The 20,851-nt window shown below is 45.8% G+C and overlaps 6 protein-coding genes across 6 annotated transcripts; 4 read left to right on the forward strand and 2 right to left on the reverse strand.

Annotated features, from left to right (window-relative positions):
• Positions 1–1,054: 1,054 nt before the first annotated feature.
• On the reverse strand, positions 1,055–2,171 carry H6S33_012542 (uncharacterized protein; the record flags this gene model as incomplete). The annotated part of the gene is made up of 2 exons (XM_044843905.1): positions 1,055–1,380; positions 1,448–2,171. The coding sequence occupies 2 exons, from the start codon at positions 2,169–2,171 to the stop codon at positions 1,055–1,057; spliced, it is 1,050 nt and encodes a 349-aa protein (XP_044695191.1).
• A 5,666-nt stretch (positions 2,172–7,837) lies between these two features.
• Positions 7,838–9,248, forward strand: H6S33_012543 (uncharacterized protein; the record flags this gene model as incomplete). The annotated part of the gene is made up of 5 exons (XM_044843906.1): positions 7,838–7,922; positions 7,978–8,173; positions 8,241–8,757; positions 8,832–8,982; positions 9,043–9,248. 5 exons carry the CDS (start codon positions 7,838–7,840, stop codon positions 9,246–9,248), a joined length of 1,155 nt encoding a protein of 384 aa, XP_044695192.1.
• A 476-nt stretch (positions 9,249–9,724) lies between these two features.
• On the forward strand, positions 9,725–12,766 carry H6S33_012544 (uncharacterized protein; the record flags this gene model as incomplete). The annotated part of the gene is made up of 7 exons (XM_044843907.1): positions 9,725–9,817; positions 9,900–9,959; positions 10,021–10,120; positions 10,195–10,311; positions 10,369–11,757; positions 11,811–12,238; positions 12,299–12,766. 7 exons carry the CDS (start codon positions 9,725–9,727, stop codon positions 12,764–12,766), a joined length of 2,655 nt encoding a protein of 884 aa, XP_044695193.1.
• An 802-nt stretch (positions 12,767–13,568) lies between these two features.
• Positions 13,569–14,025, reverse strand: H6S33_012545 (uncharacterized protein; the record flags this gene model as incomplete). The annotated part of the gene is made up of 2 exons (XM_044843908.1): positions 13,569–13,710; positions 13,778–14,025. 2 exons carry the CDS (start codon positions 14,023–14,025, stop codon positions 13,569–13,571), a joined length of 390 nt encoding a protein of 129 aa, XP_044695194.1.
• A 2,290-nt stretch (positions 14,026–16,315) lies between these two features.
• Positions 16,316–17,090, forward strand: H6S33_012546 (uncharacterized protein; the record flags this gene model as incomplete). The annotated part of the gene is made up of 3 exons (XM_044843909.1): positions 16,316–16,407; positions 16,473–16,685; positions 16,751–17,090. 3 exons carry the CDS (start codon positions 16,316–16,318, stop codon positions 17,088–17,090), a joined length of 645 nt encoding a protein of 214 aa, XP_044695195.1.
• A 542-nt stretch (positions 17,091–17,632) lies between these two features.
• On the forward strand, positions 17,633–19,128 carry H6S33_012547 (uncharacterized protein; the record flags this gene model as incomplete). The annotated part of the gene is made up of 4 exons (XM_044843910.1): positions 17,633–17,701; positions 17,759–18,223; positions 18,275–18,443; positions 18,494–19,128. 4 exons carry the CDS (start codon positions 17,633–17,635, stop codon positions 19,126–19,128), a joined length of 1,338 nt encoding a protein of 445 aa, XP_044695196.1.
• Between the last annotated feature and the right edge of the window lie 1,723 nt (positions 19,129–20,851).

The raw sequence follows: 20,851 nt of genomic DNA on the forward strand, positions 1-20,851 counted from the left end.
ACGAACACATAAACTAAGAACATAAAAAAGACAAGAGCCAAATCAGGAGAGGAAATAAGATACCCACATAAGTACAGTTACAGGTTGCCAACATCCGGGAAGTGAGAAGGGGGGCGAGCAGAGAACAAACATAAAAAAACGGACCATGTAGAGATAAACGATAGGATAGACGAGTGAACTATGTAGTTCGTTCGGCGAGGAAATCCGAGAATAAGTAAATCCCTTTATGTACCACGAATTGGGATCTGTAATCAAATCCGGTGAAATAGAGCAGCCAAAGAAAGAGAGGGTTTGTGCGAACCCAAGCAAGATAAACTTAAAGGCAAACGGAACCCATCCCGGTGAGAGAAATACGTATTTCGGTATGGGTGAATAAGAAAATAAACTCGAATCCACGAGAAATACCACCCCAGAGAGAATGCCAAACTCCCATGAGAAAGAAAAGAAAAAGTACCCAGAACCTCTGACATGTATCAACAAAATGACCGGCTCATTAATCGTCCCAGCGGACGCGCAGATACCTGATGCTGTGTAATCGTGATCAAGAAAACACCCACCTATCCTTCATCCTTGCCCCATATAAAGGAAACGAACATGAGATGACTGAGAAAGCTTCCATGACCCAAAAAACAAAAGTAGAAAGACGGAGGGAAATCATGACGTGAACTCTTGACATAAAAAGAACAATCCGGCCCGGTATTATCAATTCCAACCACGGTGGTCTCTCCTAACTACCCTTACCGGAAATAAATGCTCCGATAAAATAAAGAAAGGGAAAAAATGAAAATGAAAATGAAAATGAAAATGAAAAACAATAACAGTAAAGGAAATAATCCCACAATTTGACTCCATAAGAAATGACGTGGGGAGTGGAAAGAACAGGATAGTGGCACCAATCGTTTGTGCGGTCGTGAGTTCATGTCTTTTCGTCGCTCAGAGTTTCATGGGTATCATGTATCTGGTCATCCCTGAACTATCACAGTTCACGTCCAACGATATGATTTTCCGAGATCCTTGCTCTTTAGACAACCCATCGAGTCTAAATAACCGGATGTCATGACGAACCACCGGCCTGGGCACTGCCATCCCTTGTTACTCCAGCCTGTAAACAACTCTTTTTCCATGTCTCCGCTTCTCGCCATGCCCGCTCACATTCCTTCTGTAACTTCTCGTTGTTTGCACTGAGCTCCGAAATGGCCTGCTCAGTAAGGATCTTTTCTAGCGTCCATTTCTCAATGTTGGCAGCCTCGTTTTCTTTCAGCTGTTGAATGTATTGAACAGCGCGTTGTAAGATCGAGCCTTTGTTCTTTTCACAGCCTGGCACGATCTTGGCAAGCTCATTGATGCCCTCGTTGATGGTCTCTCGACGACGGCGCTCGACTGCGATTTCAAAGAGGAGTTATTAGCAACTTACTTATCAACCTAAATGGAGTTGCTGTAGACATACCTTCTTTGTGGTTATCCCGTCGAACCCTGTGCCATTCTTCTGTCCCAACCTGGGGTTTTGGGTTTGGATTGCCCGAGGACCCAACTGGAGGTGATCCATGGTGACTGTGGTTTCCTGGAGCGTTATGGTTCCCGCCTACACCCTCGGTGTGTCCCTCCACAGGCGGCGGAGATAAGGCTCCGAAACTGTTTTCTATCTGGCTGTGTTCTCCAGTCTTCCCACTTCCATCCACTGGAGCGAATCCCATGGATGTTGGCTGCGGGACAGTCATCTGAGGCAGCATCCCGCTCATCGCGCCAGCAGCAACCAATGCAGCATTCGCTGCATCCGCGCCGGCTGAACCATTCATTGTTGTGATGGGAGCTTGAGGATTACTTAGTGCTTGGAAACCGTAGGGACTTCCGGCGGGGCTTGCTTTCGAGTTTGTGTTTACTGGCATAAAAGAGCCTGTGTTGGTGAGGTTGGGGGAAGACTGTTTGAAGGATGCTCTGCGACCACTGCTCCCTTCACGCAACGACCTCCCATCGTCTCGCCCCTCCGAATCGTCGATCGAGTCCCGTTTCCTTTTGTGCGATGCGGACGCGTTGGAGTGTTGAGGCGAAGTAGAAGACGACACACCGGTGGCTGGATCCTGGAGATGAGACACCGGGGGGGACTGCTGTGGTTGCCGGGCGTCGGCCTGGTCTTCGTGGTAGAGATCGTGTTGCTGGTCGCCCATCGACATTCGTTACGTTTCGTTGTTGGCGCGCTTTTTTTCCCTCTTGGTGACAGACACGAAAACAAAACTCAAAACGGCTGCAAATTTTTTATGTATTGACTTCAAGTATATGTGGCTATTTTTGATTTTAAATTCGTAGAAATTCGATATTTAGGGGAGCAAGCCCTTTTTAATGATGTTGGTGATTGATTGATTTCCGGGGGTGGGGGGGGTGGCTGCTAAAAAAACCGAAGGAGGAATGGGCGCGGCGGTTTTATTCGGAAAGGCAAGAAGAGAGAGCTTTAGACGAGATAAATGTCAACACGTGATAGGGCTAGATGTGGTATGTATGTAGTAAGAGAGAGCAAAAGAGTGAGAGGTGAGAGTGAGAGAGAGTCACGGGAACGTCTGGGCAGAAAGGTGTCTGCCCCGCGACCTTGCAGTGGGGTTATGGGTGCGTGTAATGGTTTGTCCGAGACGGAGGGGGGGTGAAATGGGAAGGGTGGAAGATTGTGGATGGCTGGTGGAGGTGTGGGGGAATAAAAGGAAAAAAAAAAAAAAGACGAACGGGGGGGGGGTTTGTTGTCTGACGGGAACAAACGTTGCTCCTTTGGGGGCGGGTGAATGTATGGAAATGGGCGCGCGGGAAGGAGGCAGGGGAGGATATGAATGATGCTGGCGGCGACGGTCGAGTGCGAAAGTGGGAATATGGAAATTTATGAGAACGACGACCAAGCCTAAGAGAGGGAAGATACATGAAAAGTCCTTGTCTGGACAAGGTCCATAAGAGACAGAACTGATACAACTGATACAACTGACAGACAGTGAAAAGTAATATGGAGATCTCATTAACGTATTTGGAGCACTTATCTACTAACCTTTTTCTCCAGCTTCTCCAGCCCACAGTGACGGTCAGAGTCTATCACTCTCTTCCTCCTCTCACGCTCACTCGCGTTTCCTTGTTCAGATCACGAACTCTCTCCCCTCTCTCCCTGTCGCCCACTCAACTCACCCACTCGTGCAATTAATTAACGACAATCAACCACACTTCCCTACTTCGACTTCTCCAGTTTTTTTTTATGATTCCCCCGTGTGTGTGCTGACTCTTCCTCTCTGCTCGCGATATCCCACTGACTCTCTCACTCACTGTCGGACTTCCTCACTCTCAACCTCTCACTCGCTCGCGTTCGGGCAATATCTCTGGTAACCGAAGTATGTCAAAATGACAAAACGTGATGGTGGTGGGCACCGTGCGATTAACAAATGATTTAAAGATCAAAAAAAATAAATAAAAAAATAAAAAAGAAATGTAGAGGCAGGGCTAGGTAAAGCAAGGTGGGATGACGACCTTTCGGGGTTTCCTTCCTTTGTCTCGATCGGGGTCGAGTCGGGTTACGTCCGGACTCCAGTGTGTGGTTCAGCCTGGCTCAGAGTACCCTACGATCTATCTATTCACAAAGCGAGCGAGTCGATAGCAATGTCGATAAAATAAGCTGAGGGCAAAAAAAAAATGAAGATCGACCGGGGATGCTGGGTGGGTAGGGCGGAGGTTAAATTTCCAATGACTGGGGGGAAACAATCGTGGTCTATCAACTCCATGTATGGACGGCCATACCTAACAACAACACAACAATAAACTCTTTGAGGTTAATTCTTTCTGGTCTCTCTAATAACTCGTAACCTCTCTCTCTCCTCCCATTAATCTCATTCTCACTCTCTACCTTTCCTTGCGTAGTCTACTAGATCAACGTGGTTGGTGGGCGGTGGCTAGACCTGTTCAGCTATGTAACCCTCTCAGGGGGTAGGGTCAGGTGAGCACTTGTCGCCGGTCACCAGTCTCAGTATGTACTCAGAAATACCCAGCGTTTGCATTCCCGCAGCACAACGCCATCGCGATCCCCCAGATAGATCTTCCAGATTCAGACAATTCCAAAAAAAGAACCTAGAAAAAAGATTCAAAAAAAGCAAAAGGCCTTGTTTCTAGCAACGAACAAATACCGCCGATTCAACATGAGTACCTAGTGTGGATGTATTTACAGCAATTAGAGTACACATTTTTCATGTACCGGGTGTACATCTTCTCGTTACCATAAGCGCCTGCAAGAAGTTGCCAAACTTGCCGAAAGTCTGTCCACCCGCTCCCCTTCCCATGCCCCGATCATCCATGTACGTTATTCTTGATCTTCGCCATTTCTCGGATCATCCTCCGCCAGGGTTAGCTGCCAAAACGTGCATATTCCAAAGTACTCAAAAGTGCTTATCCTAAGCCCGCACGCCTTCAAACTCTCCCTTTAGCTTTCACTTTTTTGAGTCAATAGCTAATCAATATGAGCCCTGGTAACACTTGAGGCGGACTAAAGCACTAGGCGAATTATTCTCGGGGTTTTCTTTTTTATAGGTACGGGTTGTGTGTCAAATAAATGGTTTAGAAGCATGTGTACGTACGTACGTGCATCCAATGTAGGATGTAGCTAGCTGTAGAGAAGAAACACTACATGTAGTGGAAGGGGTGCTATGTACCGCTATTGAGAGCTGATATATCAGTTTTAAATCACTTTCTTGTTTATTTTACATTTATTTATTTTATTTTTTATTTTTTATTTTTTATTTTTTATTTTTTATTTTTCCCTCTCTCTTTCGCACCCCTCCCATCTGCCGTCGACTCAATGCAGCCCATGTGCCCCTCGCATCTGGTTAGCCTAATGGCCTAGACCGAGACAAAACTATTTTCGATGGCGCCTGTATCTCGAGAGCGGGGGGGCAAGTCATTTTGACAATAAGACCAGTAGGATAAGCAAAGAAGCCGAGTCTGATCGTGCAGAGTAGTCAGATAAGTGAGGTATCGTGAGAGATATTTCATATTCTCTTCCAGCCTCTCATCAGGCTTTTTTTCCCGATGGAGGGATGGTCGATCTACACGGAAATCGGGTTTCTACAGGTGTCATCTTCGAGTTACCCACCAATCATGAGCTATCACTCGCAATAATACCTTCGTCGAGTAACCGAGTAGCCAGGGTCAGGAAATATAGTAAAAAGCCTTCTATAGGCATTAATATATGAGCATAGACCTATTGACTCTAGATTCATGTGAGAACTGGACGTAAAGGCCTGTGTTGCCTGGTCTATCATGGAATCTCCTGGATGAAACCTTACTTCTTGGCCACGTGCGACAGAACAAACCTGTCGAATCGACCAAGTTACGGTTAGACTTCCCAGACACTGAATCACTGAAGTTCAAGCGAGCTCGAGAGCCATCAATAACCTAGCTCTAGACATGGACGTCAGGCGATCTCGGGGAAAGAGCGCTTCCCCGCACCTTCCAGCGTCTCACTCCCGCGGCGGCTGAGATACATGATCGACCGACCCTTCCTGAAGATCAATCAAGCGCGAACTGATGGCAAAGAGGGCAAATAAAACTTCTCCAAGTTAGCTGAGAAGCCGCCACATTACCTGTTCTAATCCTCACGATGTCAAGCTAGATTAGAACAACGGCCCCCGCGTGACTAGCTCCTAGCTAGCTGGAAGACCGAGCACTCGAATACTTATCGTCACGGCGTTTACATCTGACTTCGCTATCTAGCCAGCTATCTGCGGAATCAGCTTCGGAACTTTCCACATCTTGGAGCTGCATTTCCTGAGTTTTGATAGTCGAGACGCCACCACCACCACCACCACCACCACCACACCTTCTCCTTCTCCTCCTCATCCTCCTTTGGGTTTAAGTTGTGTTGTTTTCAAACTCCTAATATCTTGCTTCATCCCTTGCCTCACGAGAGGAAAGGCAGACATCCCGGAGCGTTGCTTCGCCATTGTCCAATCGAGGTCTAGCTTCCATCAGCTTGGAGAGGTCAATATTCACATATCTGTTTCGATAGATGAATATTGAATCTCGAGCCCGCTATCTGGTTGTCGATCAGGGTGCCTTCATGCCTCAGATATATTTATGACCCCACACCATGCATAAAAAAATAGGCACAAAAAGACTATCGTATTACTATGGATCCGTTATATTTCCTGCGCAACAGGCAACGCTTCAACGGTTACTATTCCGCTACTTGAGGGCGAGATATTAGTACTCAACGTCTGCAAGGATCATCGACGTCTACGTCTTTCAAAACGTAACTCGATCTCGTGTGCTCACCGATACGGCTTGGTCCGATCACTGACCCTGTTTGAGCGATATCTACCATTTTATGTCGCCAATAAGGCCGCGACTTCTTTTGACCGAAGATCATATCCGAGGGTAATGATTAAAAGCAAGAAATATATTTCTGCTAGTTAATGAAGCTTGACCCTGAAAACGACGGCAAAAGGCGGCCCGCAATACTTACCCCTAGAAGTGCATATCGCTCCCAGATATGCAGCTTTTCGTTGAGGATAATGTGTAATTCACCCCACCTTTAGCGGTTACTGCTGAATCACCTATTGTTGTACAGTATTGGCAGCTAATTATATGGTAGTTTAGCAACAGTTATTATTCGTTCAGCGCTTAAAACGCCCTCTCTAGGCAGTTATCGCGGATCGATGATCCAGATACAGGCCTAGAGGCCGGGGGTGGGTCTAGAGCCAATAGACGAGCACGTGCATCGGAATCACGAAACAAAATTGCAGACATCTATTAATTCACAACTATCGACAGGCATAGAGGATGCGGTCAAGAACATGGTGCGCACTGTTGATTTCAGATGCTGCACGTGGATTTATACCCCTTAGATGCCCAATTATAGGCAGGGTTACTATCGACTGGGCGGGAAACCTCTCGATGAGAGCACGCGCAGGGCCGAAGGGATACTGACGAATAGGTGTCTGGACTGGATGTCTACTAACACTGAACTGTACAATGTTGAGTGCGTTTTGAATGCTAAAAACGTGTTTACAACGCCTTCCCTCCTGCAGAATCTAAAAGTAACACCCCCTTCCACATTTTCATTTCCCCCCACGGATCCAAGACAAGGCCCACGGGAAAGTACCCATGCTTTAAAGTTAGGCGAGATCGGTACCACAACAGCCGTTGAATGTTTCATCTTCCTCACTAGAGTTAACGCACTCAGGAACCTCGGTACAGCGGCACTGATCACCGTGTGACGAATCGCATCAGTGCGAGCGCCGAGCTAAACAGGTAGACGTCGCGAAGTTGCATAAGAGTGTTTACTTTACGAGTCCTGAGCGCGCGCGAACCTGGGTTACGGGCGGCCTTTTCAACTTCATCTATCCTGGCTTTGGGGAACTTGGGGTCAAAGAACCGGGAAAGATACTTAAAAATATGTACCTCGAGTTCGTGGGCTTGGAATGATTGGTGTTACCGGTAGCCTCACTACACACACCGTACGGCGTAGTCGAGACCGGCCGGGATAAGCAAGCCACACAAACAATTGTTTGTTGTATTAAACCACAAGATAATTGTAATTGAAGTAGAAAATTCCTCAGACTTTACCGGATTCCTACACAATATATATGAATAATTAGAGGCCAGAATATCCGGTTTTATCTTTTGTTTTTCCTGTTAGTTTTGACCATTCGTGCTCTAATAATTCCTCTGCTGGTCGGATCTTTCTTTTCTTTTTGTACCTTGACGGTTACTTTCCATTCTTTTATATTACTTTTTACATTCAAGAGGCGGTCTAGACGACTATACTCTCACTTGATATAATTAATATCATTTTGTAGGCCTATCATCTTGTTTTCTTGGACAGATGCGAGGACAAGCAATTCTTGCGGCGGCACTATCCGGGCTTTTCTTTTCCCGGTCTGTGCTGGCTACTAATTTCATCCAAGGAGGTAAGAACACCTAGATTCTGACGTATGTATATATCAATCTGGACTGATATATCAGTCAATATTGGGGCCTGGCTTGTGTTGGAAAAGTGGATGAATTCTGAGCCTTTTGCAAATACTAACGCTGAGGACGAATACTCATTATGCAAAACATTGGGGCCTGATAAGTGTAAAACGGTACTAGAAGCCCATTGGGGGGGATCCTGGTTCAACCAAGCCACTGTCACAGAATTGGCCAACTCTGGCGTCAATGCGTAAGTGCTTCTGAACTCTAAAAAAATGTTTCATATATCAACGCTGATTCTAGCCATCTTGATGCAGGCTTCGTATTCCAATTGGATACTGGGCTTTTGACAATAAAGATACACCATACGTCCAAGGTTCAGCTGCATGGATGGATAAAGCCATAGAGTGGGCACGTACTGCCAAGATGAAGGTCTGGGTCGATCTTCACGGTGCTCCAGGTAGCCAGAATGGATTTGATAACTCCGGACAATCAGGAGAGGTCTCATGGCAAAAAGGGGATAACATCGAGCGAACAAAAGAAGTCTTAAAAATAATGGGGAAGAAATACGGAAGCAAGAAATATGCGGACGTTGTTGTTGGAATCCAACTCATCAACGAACCAATCTCATGGGGAAATAACAACTTTGATACGACTTATCAATTCGCAGTCGACGACTACTGGGCTGTAAGACAAGCGGCCGAAAACAAGAAGTTGATGGTCATCATGCATGATGCATTTAGAGGGGTATCCAGTTGGGAAGGCCTTCCTGAAAGAACTTCTGCTGGTGGCCCTGAAAGTGGTCTCCTGGGTATCGATACCCATATGTATCAGGTTAGTGATTTTGCCTAGATTCCCTCAATAAGTGTTGGATTATTCCTCATCACATCTTGTTAATACGGTACTAGTGTTTTATTAAGGAAGACAAGGCCCTTGCCCAGGAAAAACACGTAGAAAAAGCTTGTGGCTGGGCCACTGAGCTTAAGAAATCCAAAGGGTTCCTGTCTACATACGTTGGCGAATGGTCTGCTGCCACAGACATCTGCACGTATCCTGACGGTACTAACACAGCTGGGGCCACATGTAGCGTTGACGGCTGTCAATGCCAAAGTAACGTAGATAGCAAACAGTGGAAACAACCCATGAAGGATGCCGTTAGACGTTATATGGAAGCCCAACTGGATGCGTTCGAGCACGGTGCCAACGGATACTTCTTTTGGGCATTCAAAGGGCCGGGGGCGTGGAGCTGGCTGAATGGTGTCCAGCAAGGATGGATTCCTCAGCCTTTGGATGATAGAAAATTCCCTAACCAATGCAAATTTTAGCCATGTATTTAGATATCAACATATAGAATAGATAGACCAACAAGAGATAATTCCTGTTAAAATGTTTGAGGAAGTATCACGACATTGTTTCACCGAGATTGTCGACAGGTCAGGTGTCTTCAAACTAGATGATTTGGATATCCGGCAAAGAGCGGCCCTATGGCACTGTTAACTGGGCGCTTAAACAAGTTTAACTTGCATTAAATGGAATCACTGTTCTCTATAACATAACACACAAAAGTGTTGTAGTTTTCAAAATTGGGGGTCTGGATATCATTGTCAGGTTACATCATATTCAAGAAATGGTAACACCTGTTGTGTGACAGCCATGCGGGGATCGGTAAGCCAAAGCGCGCATACATCCCCCGTCTCTTGGCATTCAGGCATCGCGAGCGTTGCGGACGAACACCACTGCTAGTAAACAACCTCGACAGAATTCCGTCATATCCAAACAGAACAGTCGTTCTCTACTGCCAATGAAGATGAATGAAATTGGTGTTGACGAGAATAAGATCGAAGCATTAGTCAACTTGGGCCTCCCACGAGATGCCGCCGTACAAAGTTTGAAGGTTCCGGCCCCGCAGCTATTGTCGATTTACATAGACCTCCCCTCAATCTGGCTTCTCTAATCCTCATAATATTATTTTATAGTCTTGCAACGGCCAACTTGAAAGGGCAGCAGAATATTATTATGGCGGAGACTACCAGAAGGTGAGCCATATCTGGATAGGTTTTTGTGGAGGAACATAAAAAACTTATGATGTCACTTTAGGCCCAAGATAGTGTAAAATGGAGCGAAGAGGTTTGGGCCGCACCTAGGGAGGGTCCGACTGGCCCAGCCCTACCACCAGGTATTGGGAATAACTCACCTCGTATGCTTCGTCAGCGGAGGGAGCTTTTTTTAAGCAATGGAAACGTCAGTTTTAACGGATTCATGCTTGTTTAGAGTTTCGCATACAATCATCAGATGTGCTACCGCCCAGTGTCTTTGAACCCGACTCTCGGCCGCCTTCTAGAATTTCAAACCGAAAACCAATCGATTTGACGGACGGAGACGAAAACGGTAGATTTTCATGCTTCAGGTTGGACGGACCGGTTACTGATATCTATGAAACGCCAGATCCCGAACTTGCTCGAGCTCTGGCAGCTTCATTACAAGAATCTTCTGGAGACCACTCTGGTGGCTACTTCAGTCAACAGGAAAGCGGAATTACGCATACTTCACCAACGAACCCCAATTTTGGGAGAGCACCACCAGAACGAGAGTATGAACCCAATCAGTGGGCTTTGACCACAACACAGACCCATGAGATATTTCTTGACCCTTTCCCTGCAGATAGGAAGCGTATACAAGGAGATCCGTCGTTTCTCAGACCTGATAAGTCAGGGGGCAATCTTGCTGCTCTCATCACAATACTTCACTCTATTCCAGGTGCCAGAGAGGCCCTCTTGTTTAGAATACTTGTTGGTCCGGATTACGGTCATGATGATCAATGGTGGAATGGGCAGGCGATCAGAAAATTGAGGATTGTTAATGTCGATGAAGATCTAGAGGCATTCGCGCCTGAGGAGATAGTAGAGGCCCAGCGTCTGATGGCCTTCTTAGACAAAACAACAAGGGCTTATGGAAGTGTTGAAGGGCTATCTTCTTTACAATCCATACAGAATGATCCGTATAGTGGTAATTCTCTTCAGTCTGGCACTATCACCGAGAAAATCTCGATCTACTCATCGTCTGACAGATTACTTGTCGCAGGGATCATATCGGCTTTCTTTGAAGCCTGGAGAATAGCCACTGATAACGTGGTTTATGATCTGGGCGAGGATGTACATTTTGTAAACCCGTTTGTATCGACGGCTACCCAGCGCCCTCGAGAGGTCTCGATTTCCGATGTTGAACCCCAAATTAGTCATCAGAAATTCGGAGATCTCACCCTCATAGCGTTTGCAGAAGATGCCACACTTTACGATGCGGTTGACAGAGTGGTTTGGACACTGGATGATAATGAGGTTTTCGTGGAATTTTCGGATGTGCTCTGCATATCAATTAAACCTGATATCAACGATACTCCGCGTACAGGTTGCAGGCTGGATATCCCAATGACTTTCTATCCAGACCGATATACTGAAGATTGGATTGAGCCTGTTCGAGAAATCAGAAAGCAGATAGAAGAAAAACGGGCTTTGGTCGTCGATATTGAAATAAAAGAGGAAAAATTGAGGAATTTCAGGTCTAAGAAGATCGGCGGACGAAATCCTACATACGATCCGAAAGTACTTTTAGAATCTGTGATTGAGCACCTATCGACTCCACAACCACCAACACCCTCTCCTGCTGATGATGGGCACGAGGATGTGCCCACCGAGAGCCAGAAGGATAAGACAGAGTTGCAACAAGACGCTGATATACAGTCCCAAATGGGTGACAGTGTGTATTCCCAGGATCGAGATCAAGACACGGTCCATATGTTGAAAAGCATTCTTTCACAGTTAGAAAAGAAATTGGACGGTATGATATAACCCTTAAACCAGTTAGCGATCGGCGGTCTGATCTTTAGATAGACCTCTCAGTGAAAAAGGAAGAGGCCCATAAAGAATTTAAGAAGCTCAAGGATTTATTAACATTGCCCGAAACTTCCGATCCGAAATTACCTGCTCTAACAAAATATTCACTGCGTGGCTTCTCTACTGAACCAACTGTAGTTTACGTGCTTATTCCGGATGACACTATCGGAGTTTCTATCGATGGCGCTTCTTCAAGTTCCGCCAATACATCTGGAGAGCAATGGTGGTGTATTCACTGGGGAACGTCTAACTCAGGATGGGATGATACCCCTACGGCGAGTTATGAGGTCAAGAAGGTGGCCCTAGAGGAAGTTCAATCAGCGATGAAAAACACAGGCGACGGTTCATTATTACTAGTTTACGCCAATGACAATGCCCTCATGCCTCCAGATGGTGTAAACATGTTTTTACCAACAGCCCTCCAAGTATGTGTTCTGGGTTGAATCAAGCTCGGGAATTAACAATGACTAATTTGATACTTTTAGACATTTGTCGACAGGGATAACGCTGCGTTTAAGGCAGAGCTACAGCCTACTTCCCCGGGGAAAAAGCGACACAGCGACTGGCTAGAAGACGAAGATGAAGCGGTGGATATGAACAGTTTCTTGTCCAAAAAGGCATCTTCCTCGAGAAGCAGTGCGACGCTTGAGAATGAAGCCCCAGCCACGCGTCGAAACAGCTTAGAAGGCGCGGAAATGGAGATGACAGAAGGAGTAGATCCGACAGCAACATTAGAGGAGACAATGACAACCCGTCTTCCAGATGGTAATTTTATAAACACTTCAGAACTGGCACCTCCTCCTCGTCAAGAGGAGATGACGGAGAGGGGGCATGTCTCACCTGTTGCAAAAGCTTTCCACTTGGACAAGAATAGGGAAAAGGATGTTGAAATGATGGATGTGGAACATGTGGAGAATGCAGGCACCGAATTAGAGGATTTGGCAAAGACCTGAATTAAAAGTAATTGGGGGTGGGGGGAATGGAATAGTACTTTACTCTGTATGATTTTTAGGGGTTTACATTCCTTTTTCATAGTTTAGGCTGATTACAGCATAGGGATCTGCTACATTCACTACACTGGCAGTGATTTATTATGTTTTACTAGTATGGACTTGGCTGTTTGATATACCAGGGAGAAGAAATGATAGAAAAAGGTTTTCGAGCTCCAAAAAACGGACTAATAAGTATTCAAGAGGCAAGACATCGATTGAGTATGTTAAGATTCATATTGGAAAGACAGACTAAACACCAATTTGAAGCCCAATGCCCAATCCAACCGCCAATCAACCAGATCAACCTTCTGGCAACCCAACCCAACCCGACCCTATGTGTTCCATACTAGGACAAAGAAAAAAAAGAAGAAAAAAAGAGAAAAACCGAAAAAAGAACGAAAACTGATAAACCATCACGACACATGTAATATTACAGATACTCCGCAAAAATTTGTTGTCGACAGACGGAGGGTTTTCTAGGGTCTATAAATGAAAATGGTATGGGGGAAAGTAGTAGTAAAAAAAAGAACTCCATGGGGACCAATAAGATAAGATAAGAAAGAAAGCTATCCAAAAGGAGAAAGAAATAGGACAGCCAGCATAAGTAGGGACGTGGCAGACCGAAGCTGCAACCCCCACTACTAACCACCAACAACCACTCAGGGAAAGAAGAAAAAAAAGGCCACATTTTGTTGTTTAAGAAGGTTCAATTAGAACAGAACAGTGGCCCTTTAAAGCAGTTGAAGTGTTTCCTAGCGGCCGTCTATTTGGCGATAGGATCCGAGGCGCCGAAGGGATCAGATCCTGCTACTGACGAGGACTTGCTGGCGCCACCGAAGAGACCACCCGACTTCGCAAGACCTCCCGACTTTCCAAACGATTTTGAGAGAAGTTTTGGCTGGCCCCTATAGAAAAAATCATCAGTCTGTATACTTAAACGGTTGATTGTTGAAGCTATTGGTTACTACTGACTTTGCGAAAGACTTGCTCTTAACGTTCTGGAGCTTCTTGCTGCAGGGTGTCATCATGTCATCGGTAGGAGAAGTGAACGGAGCATTTTTCTGCTCAGCAAGCTTCTGCTGGAGAAGCTGGCGCTGCATTTCAAGGGTTGTAGGGGCCGGGGCGTTCTGCGCCTGGTGCAACGCTTGGATGGCCGGAGAAGGTTCAGCAGAGCTAGCTTGGCTAGCAAGCTTGGAGACAGGTGTGCCGGGTGTAGACATTGTACTTTCTTTGATGACTATGGGAATTTCTTGTGAGAAATAATTGAGGGTTTTGGGTTTGGTTTGGGTGAAGATGTAAGATGTTGGTGGCAGAGAAAAGAAAGAACAGGATGGCTTAATTTGTAGTCGCCAGTCAACAAGAGAGTACCTTGTAGGTGGTTGCTAGAGCAACACCGCGGAGCCGCACGGAACTAGTGGGCATAAACAAGACTTGGGTCGGATTCCCTGTGCAACACGCGCTTCCCTGAGAGGAAGAAAAAGGAACTATGCAAAAAAGAAAATATCTTACTCCGTCCTCATCCCGTGGCTGAAGACCAAAACTAATCGTTTTCGGTTTTCTTGGAGTCTTGGAGTCGGTCTAGGTTTCCTTGAGCAGCAGGTGAATCATGTGATATTTCCAACTGGATCAGCAACGCCCGATATCGATCATGCAAGCTCTTCATTCTCAGTGCTAGTAATTTACATGCATGTATGGTGCGCCCGCTCTTAAAGGTAACCGAAAAATGAGGCAAAGTCGATTGCCTAAGGCTTTTCAACAAAAAAAGTTAAAAAAAATCGGGTCATACAGATTGTAGTACTAGTGATAAACTTTAACTTATATGACCAGATTTTTGATATCTATTCTAGTTGTGAAGCCTTAGGAGTTTGAAATTCCGCATTTTTGTATGTAAAAAGCGCCAAGACTGAGCAAAGTGGAACAGTATTATACCCATTTATACCCCCCAAAAGCGAATTGTGGCAGGAATAAAGCAGGAATGCTAGAAATAGGCCTTCTGATTGGCCTAAAACTCACCTTGCAGCCACAATTGTTCCACTTCCAAATCCTGCCGTGTCACCTTTAAGAGTGTGCGCACCATACATATAGGATCCTTAATATGTAGATCATTGTCACAGCTCTAAATTGGGCATTATGGTAAACAGCACGATAGAGATGTGGTGCAGAAAATGCTTGGTACGTCCCTGGATCATGGATTAACAATTATGAGTATATTTCTGTGGACGCCTTCGAATCGAAAACCTAGCGCAACAGAATTTTCATGCCAGAAATGATCTTTTGAGGAGTAGGGGCAAAATTTTGGTTTGTTTATTTTGGCTTCAGAACTTCATCGGAGCTATAGTATGAACTCACGATTCTTCGGCAACACAGACAGGTTTGAAGCTAAATTCAGAGACATCATTCAGCTGGTGCTATTAAAACTTCAGATATGTACATGCCCTGTATCTAAGTTTCAGTAGAAATTTAAGGGCCATATTCATTATCACTCCATATATTTCAGTCGCCGAGCGCGAGGGAAGAGCTTAGTGGAAGACAAGCTCTTGTGAGAACTCGGTGCATGTTGGGGAGTTCTCGGTACATGTAGTTTTTCGCTACGAGAGGAGTTGATCCATTCCACTAGATAATTTGACTGACCGAGTGATTTCTAATGATTCCTTATACCATATTAGAGTCATAATATGTATTTTACATTTCTTGAATATGCCTGTACAGTCGCACCTCGTTATGTCGTTAGCTTATTCTGGGAGCCAAACCCCTACGAGATAGCAAATATACGAGACAGCAAATAGTCTTTGGTGGAGAAGGGCAGTACCTGTCTCGCAAATCCGTACGAGACAGCAAGAGATCCGAGATATCGAATTACGAGATAGCGAGGTGCGACTGTATTTATTTACACATATGTAGTAGAGCTCTAAATAACAGCACATACTCACCTCACCACGCCGAGCTGAGCGGGGGAAGGCAGATAATTCCAACGCGCCCACGTATATTGAGTCACTACACCCCTGTCGCTCGGTGTTCCTAGTTGGCATTTAATATGCATCTGAAATCATTTCCACTCAATGATGGCACCTACGCGCCCCCACGTATATCAGATCACTGACTCACAGAGTTTTCAAGTTGAAACCTGCTATTCTACTGGTCCTTATTAAAACTGTTGGAACTGCTTTGAAATCAGTTAAGCCAGCTGCAGTGACTCACAGGCGAGAGAGGAGTAATAGGTGTCTAATAGCAACAGAGCTTTTGCACAAGTTTGACTTTTAAGGCTGAGAAACAATGCTTGTAATCACGTGATACCCCACCGCGCCGCGCCCTCCCCCCCCAAAACAAAACAAAACTCTGGAGCATTCGCGTTCCTGAGGCTGCAACTCTGGGTTTGATATAAGTGCTCAAGGAGAGCTATATAACGAGCCTCTCTACCTACCTTCTCACGCTCTTTCATCTTTCATCAATACCGTCGCTACATACCTTCGATTCACCCAAAACCTACTCCCTCACATTCCCAAGCGCAAAATGACCCAGGATATAGAGGAGCTTAGGAAAGCCGTCGAACTTTTCGGGGGTGCCGTTGTATGCGCAGTCCCAATGGACTTTCAGGATGCCTCGTACGTGCGCCTCATACCCTCTGCAGTTGTAGTCATGTACTGATTCTTTGTGTGGGAGAAACTAGAAACTTCCGTGAAGTCCCAGACAACCAGGAGGTCTACGTCTCCATGACCGATGGCAACGACACCAGCATAATTTTCGATATTGCGCAACGAGTCGAGGCGCCTAGTGGACCCTCTGACATGGACGCCGTGGACTACCATTTTAAGGACGTCGCAGTGGACCAAGATCGTACTACGAAAATCTGGAACAAAAGACCTATCTCTGCCCCCCATCAGTATGTAGTTTCCTCAGCCTAGTTGTTTGAAGTGGAGTATAAAAGCTAATATTTCTTGGTGGTAGTTCTGATAAGCCGGCTTATCAGGTCATTGGTACGGTATCGGCGCGGCCGACTGAGCAGCCTACAGACCCACCGACCTTTATCGCCATCATAATGACGATATTGAGATTGAAGGAGCAGACGGCAGATATCGTGATCACCGTCAATATACCCTTCGATAATCCTGAAATAGTGAGGAGCGAGAAGTGTATTGCAAGCCCGACATATACTGGCGGTGACATCGACCCGGCAAGTGGAGTCAAGAGTGCGCTGTTGGAGTATGGGATGAAGGTATCACAGGATTTAGTAAATGCATTCCAGATTCTGGACTTCGGCTTGTTTTGCGAGGATCCGGTGGAGTAGGGGTATTGGATAGATAGATAGATATGGGAAAGAGATCATTCAAATGGGAAGCGGAGGAGATTACTTGGGACACTCTGAGACGAGTGATATTCGATGCAGCCACATGTGCACCACGGACACTCAAAACTCACTGTAAAGGCTTTATTGCCATTGGAGCGTGCCATAAATTAAACAGGCCTTTGAAATCTGGTGACATGAACATCCGATACAGAATAAGTACCAACATGTAGAGATGTATATGGAGTAGCTCAGACCATACATGGCATATAGGTATCCCCACCTATCATCCCCAGTTCCCCCACACATTCGGCGGTGCAGGGGGCATGTTTAGTCTTCCCGACCCCTTCCCTTCCCCAGTCTTGGCAAGACATAGATGTGGCCTAACACACCTGAGCCGAGCTACCGAGGCTCAACCAACCCTCTTCCTGTGACGACCCCGAACTACATAACCCGCGTGTCTTCTCGCTCTCAGCTCTAAATTGGATAGCCCATACCTCAATTACGTACATAACTCACCCTCAAAACAAACAATTACAAACAAAATGGTCTACCAAGTTCCTGCCATTGTCGCGGACAAGGTCTCGCCGAGAGCTAAGCAACTGTTGCAGAAGGTAGCTTCTTCTACCACTCAATTTTATAATTAGTAATACTCATAAGATAATTTCCAGGTCTCAGACTTTGTTGAAAACGAATGTATCCCCGCCGATTCCATCGTCGACGCCCAGCTCCCTACCGACCCTTCAAAACGCTTTCTTAACACCTACCCTTCTATAATCGACGAGCTCAAGGCAAAAGCCAAAGCACAGGGCCTTTGGAATTTATTCCTGTCACAGATCCACTACAAAGAGGGTGTGGCATTGACAAACCTTGAGTATGGACTGATGGCTGAGCTTTTGGGGAAGAGTTTCGTAGCGTCAGAGGCTATGAATTGCTCGGCACCTGACACGGGGAATATGGAGGTTCTGGCGAAGTACGGGAATGAGGCGCAGAAGAAGGAGTGGCTGGTACCGCTTTTGAATGGCGAGATTAGGAGTGCGTTCGTAATGACAGAGAGAATGAAGGCGAGTGCGGACGCGAAGAATATCGATCTAGATATTAGGCAGGAAGGTAACGAATATGTGCTCAACGGATCGGTATGTTATTGTACCCCAATCATCTCCACAATGTATAACTGACTCGATCAGAAATGGTGGAGCTCTGGTGCTGGAGACCCACGGTGCAAGCTTTATCTCGTCATGGGTAAGACGGACTCCAACAACCCCAACCCCTACAAGCAGCAGTCAGTGGTTATCGTACCCGCCGGAACCCCCGGAGTAACAGTTCTCCGCTCTCTGTCAGTATACGGTTATGATGGTGAGTATTCTTTCCATTGGCAAATTCTTATAAATATTAACCCTGTTTAGACGCTCCTCACGGCCACTGCGAGCTCATCTTCAAGAACTGCTGTATCCCCATTACAAACATGGTCCTCGGCCCCGGACGCGGTTTCGAGATTATCCAAGGGCGTCTTGGTCCAGGCCGCATCCACCACTGCATGCGCTCCATCGGCGCCGCCGAGATGGGTCTTGCCTACATGATTGCTCGCGTCAATGACCCTGCGCGCAAAACTTTTGGAAAGCTTCTCTCCGAACACGGCACTATCCTTGAATGGATCGCCAAGTCTCGTATTGAAATCGATGCTGGAAGACTGCTAGTGCTACAGGCCGCAGACAAGATTGACCGTTCCGATGCAAAGGGAGCTATGAGCATGATCTCAGAGGCGAAGATCTATGTTCCATCTATGGCATGTACAGTACTTGATAGAGCAGTCCAGGCACACGGAGCTGGAGGTGTAAGCCAAGACTTCCCAATCGCGAAGATGTGGGCACACCAGAGAACGCTGAGGATCGCAGATGGACCTGATGAGGTGCACCTGAACCAGTTAGGCAGGACAGAAAATAAGAGGGCCGATGAGATTACAGCAACGTTGAAGATGCAGAAGGCGAAGGTTGAGGAGCTGATGAGGCAGTACAAGATTCAGGACAAGTCTAGGTTGTAGGATCTTGGGGGTTAATGAATTATGAAAGACATATACCAGTACGGTGGAACGACAGTTTGTACTTTATAAAATATATCTTATATTTTCCTTGATTTTAAAATCGATCCCGTATAGTTATCAGGTGATTGTTCCAAAGTTATGATAGAGAAAGTTTGGTCTTAGTACAAGTTGTTAAAGAATGATCACATCCAAGATTCATCTAAAGTTGGTACACGGCTCTTTTGGGTGAGAGTAATTCGAGATTGTAGATATTCGATATTCTTTTAGGTATCTGAAGAGTAAAAGAGGTTATGGCATTTCTGATATTCATGTACTCGCACGTTTATTAAATTGCTGCAATTTTTGTAGGGGTTTTGCTACAGTGATATCTGGATCATTTAATGAACGCACGAGCAAAAGCCCGCATTTATTCCACCGGTTTAGGAATATCGGTGAGATACTCATACTCGAGTGATAATCTGAGCTTTAGCCTTCTTGATGCTGTACCTCTTTTCTCATGCCCTTTCTTTGTGGAGAGGGACTTGCGGCCCCTCTGTCTATGTATCCACTTTTGTAGTCAACCGTATTTTAGTAAGAGACAGGAAGAGGTGCTGGAAGGTGAGTAGATGGGATGCATATGGAGGACAGTAAGTGGACAGGAAGGATGATAGTCGGCGAGTAATGGGAGGGGCGGGGGGTAAAGGGTGTAGAGGACGTAGAGGGTATATATCCGGTGTCTGCTTCCTTGGATGAATTTTACTTCCCGTCTCACTCCTCCCCACTTGAGGGAGTAAAGCAAGTCGTTGTTGCTCGAGCTTCTACTCTACTAGCGCGTTTGTCAAATGGAGTTAGTCGTCCTACCTGTTGTCCTTGGCGCCTTGGCATTTAAATAACATTTCTAGCCAAGAACACATATGGGCGAGTGGTCTAGCGGTTCTCTGCACGACTCGCCTGCTGGACACCGAGAGGTTGTGCCTGGTCTTCGATTACAGAAGGTCCATGGTTCAATCCGGGGGTGGGAGTAGCAGATTTCGGTCCGGCGAAATCTGCAGTACTTTTTGTTCTTTTTGTGTATGAACGAATAGAAATAAATACGAGGAGTTTAAGGAATTAGGAGTAGTATATTGTAATATATAGATTATAAATAGCTACAGATACCTTGGGGGGGAAATGCAGGTTCTATTTCCAGAGCAAGACTTTTGCTCCATAGTTGTGTTTGGCGAGAGCAGGTGTCCACTGTCCTTGTGCGATTGTAGTCCGATTTTTTTGGGGGGCTGGGAGAGCGGACGGTAGGTGAGGAGCTACATGTAGATGTTGTAGCTTTGGGGGAGAAAGAATAGAGACATGGCTACAGGTTGGTGATGGGTTCAAGTCTGTTTGGTCCTGTAGACTAGTATCATACCCGATGCTACCTGAGGGTTTATCCATTATTTTTTGAATTTATCTATTTACGTAGCTTTGGTGTATTTGTGTATGGAGAGTTCATGTAGTTGACCATGACGCGTGCTTGTAGTGGACAGGTCCTCTAGCTCTGCTAGTAAGATCGGAGCAGGGATCTTTGGTCTACTTTATCTCATCCTCACGAGGAGGTTTAAACAATTGGCAGAAGTAATTGACAGAATCTACAGTATCCACAGTCTAGAGTTTAAAATATAGGTTCATGTATGATTTTAGAATTCTATCAATAATTCTACTATCAATGATCCTACTATCACTACATGTAGCACCCAAATCTTGCAAGTGA

Source organism: Morchella sextelata (genome assembly GCF_020137385.1).
Source record: "Morchella sextelata strain SCLS chromosome Unknown scls_8, whole genome shotgun sequence".
Lineage (NCBI taxonomy): Eukaryota > Fungi > Ascomycota > Pezizomycetes > Pezizales > Morchellaceae > Morchella > Morchella sextelata.